Source organism: Bos javanicus, chromosome 1 (genome assembly GCF_032452875.1).
Source record: "Bos javanicus breed banteng chromosome 1, ARS-OSU_banteng_1.0, whole genome shotgun sequence".
Lineage (NCBI taxonomy): Eukaryota > Metazoa > Chordata > Mammalia > Artiodactyla > Bovidae > Bos > Bos javanicus.
Genome location: NC_083868.1, coordinates 5,071,370 through 5,083,279, shown reverse-complemented (window position 1 = coordinate 5,083,279; position 11,910 = coordinate 5,071,370). Strand labels below are relative to the sequence as shown.

General features: G+C 40.4%; 1 protein-coding gene across 1 annotated transcript; it reads right to left on the bottom strand.

The window, feature by feature from the left end:
* Nucleotides 1–447: 447 nt before the first annotated feature.
* On the bottom strand, nucleotides 448–794 carry LOC133254020 (keratin-associated protein 8-1). The gene has a single exon (XM_061427996.1). The coding sequence runs from the start codon at nucleotides 792–794 to the stop codon at nucleotides 606–608; it is 189 nt and encodes a 62-aa protein (XP_061283980.1). The 3' UTR covers nucleotides 448–605.
* Between the last annotated feature and the right edge of the window lie 11,116 nt (nucleotides 795–11,910).

Here is an 11,910-nt window from a genome sequence, read left to right as displayed (position 1 = left end):
GGTTCCCTTGTGAGGAACAGGAGTGGCGAGATGCGGAGGGACACCAAGCAATGGATGGTGTAACATTGCGGCCAGAATTGGAGGAGGATGTCACAGACTTAAAGAAAGGTTAAAATAGGATTTTTTAAAAAATCATAAGCAGACCCTGTTGCCTGCTTCTCACATAAGAGCAGGGATTATTTGCTTTCTCACTGCTTCTAAAACCCACATGAGAAAACTAAATCCACTCTCTGCCTCACTGCCTGTTTCAAGAAATATGCGCACACCAAGAAAGGAAACTCCACACAGGTGAGAATATAATAGCGGTGAGACAAGTTTATTGAGAATTTGACAGACACATCTACAACTTGATAATGACAAGAGTCATGAACATGGTGAAAAATTCAAAAGTAAAACGTGTTTGGGTGTCAAGTTTCCCAAAATGTCCCAACAAACATCATGCAGGGAAGGCAGCTGGAGGCAAGTGGTTTTTCATCTTCTTCCCTCGAGACTCTGGTGCTGATGTGAAAAGCAGCCACCTGGGAGGCTGATGAGTCTCTGAGGAGCTGGAAGTGCGCCTTTTGGGTTTGGGGGAGAAGATTCCATGCCTCCGGTATTTCAGCAAATCAGTAGAGAGCAAATGGCCAGAATCTTCGGTAACCGAAGGCCCCAGAGCCGTTGTAGCCATAGCCGAAGCCATAGCCCACTGGGGAGTAGGTACTACCGTAGCCACAGCCCACACTGTAGCCCAGCGGGTAGCCATAGCTGCCCCAGTAGCAACCTGGGAAGACGGTGCTGGAGAAACAGTAGCTCATGGTATCTGGGTTGGGCGGCTTGGTGAGCAGGGAATGAATTTCCTCTGTATGATGGATTCCCTATGCTCTCTCCTTCTTTATATACCCTGGCTAGGGGATGCGGTGAAAAACACAAGGCGTCATTTTCATTCTTCACACCAATTTGCTAATTATTTTGTGTTGCTCGCTTAAGATGTCTTTACAATTGCTTCAGAACGCTCTCATGTGATAGAACAACAGGGGCTGGAGTCCTTCAAGTAAATTGTGTCCCTTCATTAAAATACCCTTTGCAGAGTCTTCAAAGCCCTGGGTCTTATAAAGTCCCTAAGTACAAGCCTCTGGAAGCAGGCTTTACAGTACTACGAAATTTTCTGACGTTGTTAACTGTTATCCAGTCCTCTCGCTCTCTGAATTTCCACAGCACACAGTTGGAATTCAATAAATATGTGTTGAAAAAAAAAAATGAATGAAATAACATATGCATACTGTGTGTGCGTGTGTGCATGCGTGCGTGCGCGTGTGTGCACGCTCAGTTGCGTCCAACTCTTTGCGACCCCGTGAACTGTGGTCTGACAGGTTCCTCTGTCCATAATATTTTCCAGGCAGGAATACTAGGATGGGTTGCTATTTTCTCTTCCAGTGGATCTTCCCAACCCAGGGATTCAACCTTGATCTCTTGCATCTCCTGCACCAGAAGGCGAATTCTTTACCACTGTGCTACGTGGAAAGCCAATATATAGTAAAACCACCTCGACTGAGATATTTTTTGTGTTTATCTGATTAAAGAATTTCTTTTGGCTTTATCCAAGACAAATACCAAAGAGTTCATTGGAAAGATCCTTTTTCCCTCTATTTATAGCTACCGTGTTTACAAAACTGAATAAAATTTCAGTTTTAATTATAGTACCCACCTGAACTATATTTAACATCACATTTCTAAACCACTGCCTGAACTAATAATCTTGTAAGTGTAAAAAAAAAATGAAGCTTGTGGATTTATCCTAGAAATTAATTGTCAAATATCATGTTGGTCAAATACACTTTTTAAAATAAATGTTGAAAATAATAACAGGGTAAAAACAGAATAATGAATGGGAACTTTTACCTTAAAATGTGCATAATTTTTTCATTAGATCTAATAAAACCAGATTGTGTAACAAATATGGTGATCTTGTAAAGAGCCAGATGACAATATTAAATCTAAGTTACATCACTTTAAGGGTGATCATGCACCCCAGGATTGGGAAAGAAAATCTTCTTCTCTCTAAATGGAAACTTAGTTCTCAAATACGAATTAAAGGAGGAACAAGATTGATCAAACTTATCTTGGGTAATGGAAGTCTTGAAAAATTATTCTCAGATACCTGCCTTGAGATTCTTCTGAATGGCACTTAATAGAAAATTTACAGAAGATACAGCAAAAGAGCACACATGACAGAAATAGAAAGGCACAGAGCTATCAGGAATCATTCTTAAAAGGTACAGAACAGAATGTATTACACACTAGCCTCCAAGATTTTACTTTAGATCTCAGAGGTAACTTTCCTTCCTGTTACCAGCAGCTAAGACCTAAATTTCTGGAGGTATGTAGAGCTCACAGGTAAATTCGAAGGGCAAGGTGAAATATTTGGAAAATGCAAAAGTATAACAGAGTTCCAACCACTAATTGGTTAATTACAGCAGAGGCATTTTTGAAAATATACAGTGTTATTGCACCGTTCTTGTTCATGAACAAAGCTTTATGGCCCCTAGGGTGATTCAGCATTTAAAATTCAAGCATTTCATGTGACTTATAGCTAAATAAGGGCAAGGAATTAGAATTAGCTTCACTCACTAAAATATCCCCTAGAGAAGGGAAAGGCTACCCACTCCAGTGTTCTGGCCTGGAGAATTCCATGGACTGTATAGTCCATGAGGTCGCAGAGTCGGACACAACTGAGTGACTTTCACTCTCCCTTTCACAAAATATAAACACATTAAACCACAGATCCTTGTCTAAAAAATCGTAGACTAGATTCTGCTGTCATCACTTGTCCCCCCTTCATAAAGAAAAAACTGGTAATATTTGGAAGAAATAAAAATTAAACAAACAATAGTATGGCACAATGGAAAGAAAAAAGATTGCATTAATGTCAAAGTTCAGTTGTGATGCTCTGTTTAAATGAGTTCCTCTCCCACCTGCCGACCCAGTCTGACAAGATGCTAGCCTGCCCTGCTGGACACAATACCCATGAAAGTAAAAGATGCTTGCTCCTTGGAAGGAAAGCTATGACAAACCTAGATAGCATATTAAAAAGCAGAGACATCACTTTGCTGACAAAGGTGCACATAGGCAAAGCAATGGTTTTTCTAGTAGATATGTTTGGGTGTGAAAATTGGACCATAAGGAAGGCTGAGTGCCAAAGAATTGATGCTTTCAAATTGTCTTGCTGGAGAAGATTCTTGAGAGTTCTTTGGACTGCAAGGAGATCAAACCAGTCAATCCTAAAGGAAAGCTGATGCTGAAGCTGAAGCTCCATCCTCTGTCTGCCTGATTCAAAGAGGGAACACGTGTACACCCATGGTGGATTCATGTTGATGTATGGCAAAACCAATACAATATTGTAAAGTAATTAGCCTCCAATTAAAATAAATACATTTATATTAAAAAAATAAATTAAAAAAAAAAAGGTGGTTCACTAGAAAAAAACCTAATGCTGGGCAAAATTGAAGGCAAAAGGAGAAGGGGGGTCCAGAGGATGAGATGGTTTTATAGCATCACCAACTCAATGGACATGAATTTTAGCAAACTTCAGAAGATTTTGGAGGACAGAGAAGCCTGGCATGCTGAATTCAATGGGGTCGAAAAGAGTCAAAAAAGACTTAGTGGCTGAACAACAACATGATTTATCAAGTTATTTAAAAACAAAATCTACAGTTAGTTTAATCTTGCATTAAACCTATGAAAGCTTTATTCTAACGTAGGTGTATCTAAGAAGGATCCAGGGTTTTTTTTTTCATTTTTTTTGTTTGTTTGTTTGTTTTTTAATTTTATTTTATTTTTAAACTTTACATAATTGTATTAGTTTTGCCAAATATCAAAATGAATCCACCACAGGTATACATGTGTTCCCCATCCTGAACCCTCCTCCCTCCTCCCTCTGGGTCGTCCCAGTGCACTAGCCCCAAGCATCCAGTATCGTGCATCGAACCTGGACTGGCATCTCGTTTCATACATGATATTTTACATGTTTCAATGCCATTCTCCCAAATCTTCCCACCCACTCCCTCTCCCACAGAGTCCATAAGACTGTTCTATACATCAGTGTCTCTTTTGCTGTCTCGTACACAGGGTTATTGTTACCATCTTTCTAAATTCCATATATATGCGTTAGTATACTGTATTAGTGTTTTTCCTTCTGGCTTACTTCACTCTGTATAATAGGTTCCAGTTTCATCCACCTCATTAGAACTGATTCAAATGTATTCTTTTTAATGGCTGAGTAATACTCCATTGTGTATATGTACCACTGCTTTCTTATCCATTCATCTGCTGATGGGCATCTAGGTTGCTTCCATGTCCTGGCTATTATAAACAGTGCTGCGATGAACACTGGGGTACACGTGTCTCTTTCCCTTCTGGTTTCCTCAGTGTGTATGCCCAGCAGTGGGATTGCTGGATCATAAGGCAGTTCTATTTCCAGTTTTTTAAGGAATCTCCACACTGTTCTCCATAGTGGCTGTACTAGTTTGCATTCCCACCAACAGTGTAAGAGGGTTCCCTTTTCTCCACACCCTCTCCAGCATTTACTATTTGTAGACTTTTGGATCACAGCCATTCTGACTGGTGTGAAATGGTACCTAGGATCCAGGTTTTAAAGAGCCTGTAAAAAATGTCTACAATGTTGAGAACCCTCTTTATGTAAAACAGTACCACATAAAAATATAAAAATAAATATTTGTTAAAATGCTAAATCACATAAAATTAAATACTAATAACAGACACAAAAATTACAAAATTCTGGAAAACATTTTTTACTACAGAACTGCCTGAAACAATTCTACAATATTCTTTCCATAGACTAGCTTCTGGCTCCACCATTTCAAATTTTTTCCTCCACTACTCATTCTACTCTGGATGCCATACGGCAAATTCACACTGAGATATGACTTCTCCTGCTGCACATTCATGTCACAAATTCTGGGTGAATTGGAAGAGCAGATGGGAGAGAATTCCTGGAAGCCATCACCATACAAGGATAGCTAAAAGCAGCAATCTAATTAGACACAAAAATCTATCCCCCATATCCAAACTCCACTGGATGCCAGAATGGATGAACCACAAGCTGGAATCAAGATTGCCAGAAGAAATATCAATAACCTCAGATATGCAGATGACACCACCCTTATGGCAGAAAGCAAAGAAGAACTAAAGAGCCTCTCATTAAAAGTGAAAGAGGAGAGTGAAAAAGCTGGCTTAAAATTCAATATTCAAAAAACTAAGATCATGGCATCCAGTCCCATTGTTTCATGACAAATAGATGGGGAAGCAATGGAAACAGTGGCAGACTTTATTTTTCTGGGCTCCCAGATCACTGGAGATGGTGACTGCAGCCATGAAATTAAAAGAAGCTTGCTTCTTGGACAAAAAGCCATGACAAACCTAGATAGCATATTAAAAAGCAGAGACATTACTTTGCCAACAAAGGTCCATCTAGTCAAGGCTATGGTTTTTCCAGTAGTCATTATGGATGTGAGAGCTGGACCTCAAAGAAAGCTGAGCATTGAAGAATTGATGCTTTTGTACTGCAGTGTTGGAGAAGACTCTTGAGAGTCCCTTGGACAGCAAGGAGATCAAACAAATCAATCCTAAAGAAAATCAGTCCTGAATATTCATTGGAAGGACTGATGCTGAAGTGCCAATACTTTGGCCACCTGATGTGAAAGAACCAGCTCACTGGAAAATACCCTGATGCTGGGTGGGATTGATGTCAGGAGAAGAAGGGGATGACAGAGGATGAGATGGTTGGATGGCATCAGTGACTCAGTGGACATGAGTTTGAGCAAGGTCCAGGAATTGGTGATGGACAGGGAAGCCTGGTGTGCGGCAGTTCATTGGCCGCAAAGAGTAGGACACAACTGAGCGACTGAACTGAACTGATATCCAACTTCAACTTCTCCCTAGCCAGATCCCAGAAAGGTCTGTGGCTCACTAATGCCTCCCAACATGAAGGGAAGTGTGATTGTAGGAACCCCAGGTGAAAAGCAGCAGCAGGCTAAAACAACTGGAGCTAAAATGTCTTACTTTTGTGAGTTTCTTAAAAAAAAAAATGGTCTTGTGACTTGAGGGTTTGGAAAATAGAAAAATATTATATTCTCACATATGAAATGACATAATATTGGACTAATCATTGTTAATGACAGGGAAGCCTGGCTTGCTTCAGTCCATGGGGTTGCAAAGAGTCAGACATGACTGAACAACAACAACATCTTTACTAGATATATATGGGTTTGGATAAAGCCCATGACCCTTTCTCTTTTAATACCAATGTTAAGTTGTTATTTAATAAATAATTTGATTTGTTCTTTCATATTTCTTTCATTTCAAATAAGGTCTGACATGAACAAAAATAGGAGAAAACCTTGCTCTTTGATTTTCTGCAAAGGAGCAAGAAATGAATTCTGTACAGGTCATAAAGAGTCAATTCCAGTGTGCACAAGAAAACAGTTCTTTTCTTATCAGTTTCAAGTATAAACTTTCCAGCTTCAAAACACTATAATTCATTACAAATGAGAGAGAAATTACAAGGAAATGTTTTAAGTGAGTTTTAGAATATACATCAGTGGTTACTCTCTAAAATAAAAATTATATTTCATTCATCCTTTCATTTATTCTTACAAGTATTTATTGAACATCTCCTATGTTCCAAGTGTGTTGTTAAGTGTCAGAAATCTAAAAACATGCATTTAGAATTAGAAATGGAAAATTAAGTAGAAAGTGACAAATAAATGAAAATGCAATGTTACATGTTCTACACTGGAAGTCCAGATTTCCCTCTTGTAGACTTCAGGGCATGAAACAGAGAACAGATTATCCTACATGATGTAGAGGGTAATGTTCTTGGAAAGCTTCATTATGATAGGGATAGATATTTGAGCTAGGACTTGAAAATGGTATCAGCTAGAAAGAGGTAGATTTAGAGGATATTCCAGAAAGAAGTGTTTGAAGTAAAATCTCAAAGGTGTTAAATAGTACAGTGTCTTCCAGGAGGCATAGAAAATTCAATGGTTATAAAATTGCTTATAACAGAAGAATTAATGAAGTATGGAGCTGGCGAGACAGTCAGGGGACATATGGGACTGTGCATTCTATGAAAGCAAAGGGAGCCACTCATATACTAATCTGTTCTGAATTTTAGAGAGACCACTACTCTGACAGTGTAGAGGATGAATTAGAATTGAGAAACAATTCTGGAGGTACGAAGTGCTCCTGCTCAGTTGTTTAGTCATGTCTCACTCTTTTGTGACCCCATGGACTGTAGCCCACCTTTAGCCCACCAGGTTCCTCTGTCCATAGGATTCTCCAGGCAAGAATACTGGAGTGAATCACCATTTTCTTCCCCAGGGGATCTTCCCCAACTACGGTTCAAACCCACATCTCCTGCATTGGCAGACAGAGTCCTTACCGCTGTGCCACCAATGAAGACCAGGTTTAAAACTGTATCCATTAAGAATGCTTTTGGGTACAAGTAACAACAACCAGTTGAAAGTTACTTAAATAAAAAGCTTTTTTTTTTTTTGCAAATAATAAGAAACAAGAACATAAGCAATTTGCAGATGATTCCAGGGCTTGACAACATCAGAGTTCAGAGCTGTGTGTGATTCTCTGCCTTCTCATGGTTTCAAGATCATTGTAGAAGGTCAATGCTTCAGATTCATACACATCACCATCCAGAAACAGAGGAGTTAAAAAAGGACTGTCCTCAAAGCTCCTTTTCATTGTGCAATAAGAAGGAATTCACTTCACATTTGTCTTCCCATAGATTTCCCACAGGAAAATTCCAATTTCCATATTGGAATTAAATAATATCTCAGGGCTGAACTAAAAGGGAAGCTTAAAAAATGCACATCTGGAATTTTCTGCTTATATTGTGTAAAGCAGGCTCTGCCAACCTAGAAGGAGGGGGAGGAATAGTCATTGGATAGATAATCAGAAGAAATACACAAAAGTCATCTCACTAACTAGGTGGCAGTGTTAGTAAGGGAGTGAATTTAAGAATTGTTAGGGCTTCCCTCATGGCTCAATGGTAAAGAATCCCCCTGCAATGCAGGAGACATAAGTTCAGTCCCTGGATCGGGAAGATCCCCTGGAGAAGGAAATGGCAACCTGCTCCAATATTCTTTCCTGGAGAATTCCATGGGCAGAGGAGCCTGGTGGGTTATAGTTCATGAGGTCATAAAGAATCAGACAAGACTTAGCGACTAAACTAACACCACCACCAGAGAACATAAAGTCTAAGTGGGGTGAGGTTCAGGTTGCTTCTATTCAAAACTCCATGGTATAACTAAATGTAAGATAGGCTGGGGTTAGCTGTAGTCTTCTAAAGGACAGCCAGTCCATTTGCAGTGACATGTCAAAGGGAAAGAAAGGCTGAGTCGGGTATATAGTCAAGTAAGTAAGGTTTCTTCTTCAGGGCCAGCCATATAAATAGCCAGGCCATAATCTGGAAGAATGGCACTCTAATGTCAAAGCTCTGTAAATAAGTTTTAAGCCTGAGTACTCCAGAGTTAATTCATAGCATTTACTCTGGATACAATTTTCTGATCTTAAAGGATTGTCAGGTACAGGAACTTTCCTTTTCCTGTTTACCTGACCAAGAAATTTCAGCCCAGGAGAAGGCTATATCCTTAATCCAGACTCAGAATCTTTTTGCTGAGGTTGCTTAGCTCTGTAGGATGAAAAACTCATACCAACAGGACCCATCATATCAAAACAGCCTGTCAGAGAATGAGGTCAGTACAGAGGAAAGAGGAGCCAAATAATGGAGAGACTTGAGTCCTGATGACAGTGTTTGTGCCTTGGAGCCAACCATGCCTGAAGCTAGTATATTCCCTGGACTTTTCAGTTATGTGAACCAATAAATACCCCTCTTTGCTTAGGTTTTTTAAAACAGAACTGCTAGAGAGATTTATGATAACAAGTGAGTTAACAGCCATCTAACAGGATCATATCCCTACTAGGCATTCAATTGCAGGACATCCATGGAAGACACTGGGAGAAGAAATAACAAAGGGCAGTGCTTGTCAAATTTTCTTCATTGTTGTTGCTATTGTTCAGTTGCTAAGTCATGTCTGACTCTTTGTGACCCCATGGACTGCCTCACCCCAGGCTCCTCTGTCCTTCTCTATCTCCTGGAGTTTGATAAAATTAATCTTGATTTAGTCAGTGATGCTACCTAACCATCTCATCCTCTGTCGTCCCCTTCTCCTCCTGCCCTCAGTCCTTCCCAGCATCAGGGTCTTTTCCAATGAATCAGCTCTTTGCATCAGGTGATCAAAGTATTGGAGCTTCAGCATCAGTCCTTCCAATGAATATTCAGAGTTGATTTCCCTTAAGATTGACTTGTTTGATCTCCTTCCTGTCCAAGGGACTCTCGAGAGTCTTCTCTAACACCACAGTTCAAAAGCATCAGTTCTTTGGCACTCAGCTTTCTTTATAGTCCAACTCTCACATCCATACATGACCACATAAAAACCATAGCTTTGTCTATACAGAATTTTGTCAACAAAATGATATATCTGTTTTTTAATATGCTGTCTAGGTTTGTCATAGCTTTTTTTCCAAGTAACAAGTGTCTTTTACTTTCATGGTTGTAGTCACCATCCATAATGATTTTGGAGCCCAGGAAAATAAAGGCTGTCACTGCTTCCACTTTTTCCCTTTCTATTTGCCATGAAATGATGGGACTGAATGCTATGATCTTTGTTTTCTGAATATTGAGTTTTAAGCCAGCTTTTTCAGTGTTCTCTTTCACTTTCATCAAGAAGCTCTTTAGTTCCTCTTAACTTTCTGCCATAAGGGTGGTGTCAGCTGCATATCTGAGGTTGTTGATATTTCTCCCAGCAATCTTGAGTCCAGATTGTGAGTCATCAAGCCTAGCATTTCACACGATGTACTCTGCATATAAGTTAAATAAGCAGGGTGACAATATACAGCCTAGTCATTCCCCTTCCCCAATTTTGAACCACTACATTGTTCCATGTAAAGTTCTGACAGTTATTTCTTGACCTACATACAGGTTTCTCAGGAGATAGGTAAGATGGCCTGATAGTCCCATCTCTTGAAGAATTTTCCACCGTTTATTGTGATCCACACTGTCAAAGACTTTAGTGCAGTCAATGAAGCAGTAGATGTTTTTCAGGAATTCCCTTACTTTCTGTATGATTCAACCAATGTTGGCAATTTGATCTCTTTTTTCTCATAATAGCACACAAATTACATTACACATCTCTAGGATATGGTGGGATAATCTGACAAGACTCATTCGAAGAGATGGCTACCCCATGAGCTCTGACACCCCAGATCCTGCCCAGGTCAGCTGGAGACTAAGAGCAGCAACACCCCGGCACACCTGTAATTCTGTGCTGATGTCCTCTAATTGCAAAGCTCTGTAAGATATCTGGGACAATTAGAGATGATAAAATAGAAAGTAGATACTACGTCTAATCATTGCTACAAGAAAAAAATAAAGAAAATCTTCAAGCTTCCAGAATGGTAAGTGGAGGCTCTCTTAGACTCTTGATTTAAAATCCTCCAGGCTCTTGGTTTAAAATCCTCCTAACGCCTTTGGGTTACTACTTTTTGGTAATCAGATACTGTGAGTCTCAAAATATGACTTCCTTTCAGGTAATTTACTAACTGGCATACAAAATTTAATTATTGTTGTCTAGGGCCTCACATTCAGAAATCGCATCTTCATATCAAAGATATGAAATTGAGATTTACACCCATGAGATGATGCCATCTGAATAATAAGAATGGACACCTAGGAGTCACCCTTGACACCCTCCAAACTTTGCAAATGCAATCTGTCATGGAGTGCTGTCACTTTACCTTCTAACGCTCTCTGGAATGCGCTAATTTCTATCAATCTCTGCCTCACTGCTCTACCATTTTTCTGACTGTTTCCTAATGCTATGCTGCTGCTGCTAAGTCACTTCAGTCGTGTCCGACTCTGTGCGACCCCATAGACGGCAGCCCACCAGGCTTCCCCATCCCTGGGATTCTCCAGGCAAGAACACTGGAGTGGGTTGCCATTTCCTTCTCCAATACATGAAAGTGAAAAGTGAAAGTGAAGTCGTTCAGTCATGTCCAACTCTTCGAGACCCATGGACTGCAGCCTACCAGGCTCCTCTGTCCATGGGATTTTCCAGGCAAGAGTACTGGAGTGGGGTGCCATTGCCTTCTCTGTTCCTAATGCTATAGATTACCACAAACTTGGTGACTAAAAAAAGACATAAATGTATTGTCATGCAATTCCAGCAGTGAGAAGTCTGAAATTAAGGTGTTGACTTGGCCAGTTCCTTGTAAAGACTCTAGAGAGGAGAATCTGTTTTCTGGCCTTCTTCAGCTTCCAGAAGTGGCCCTCCTTCTTGGCCGGTGCCCACTTCCTTTCATCACTCCAATTTCTTGCTTCTGTCATCCCATCTGCTGCTACTCACTCTGATCCTTCTGCCTTCCCCTCTTATGAGGACCCTTGTGACTACGTTGGGCCACCTGGAGAATCCAAGATAATCTCCCCCCGTCAAGATCTTTAACTTCATCATCACTTCTGCTGTGCCCCTTTTTCCATGGAAGGTATCATATTCATAGGTTGTAGGGATTCAGAGTGGACAACTTTGGGAGCTCCTTGTTCATCCTGCCGTACTACCTAATCCAAGGTACCAATTTACATACCTACACTGCTACCCTGATTCTGGGAAAAACTGAAGGCAGGAGGAGAAGGGGATGAAAGAGGATGAGGTGGTTGGATGGCATCACTGACTCAATGGACATGAGTTTGAGTAAGCTCCAGGAGTTGGTGATGGACAGGGAGGCCTGGTGTGCTGCAGTCCATGGAGTCGCAAAGAGTTGGACACGACTGAACCACTGAACTGA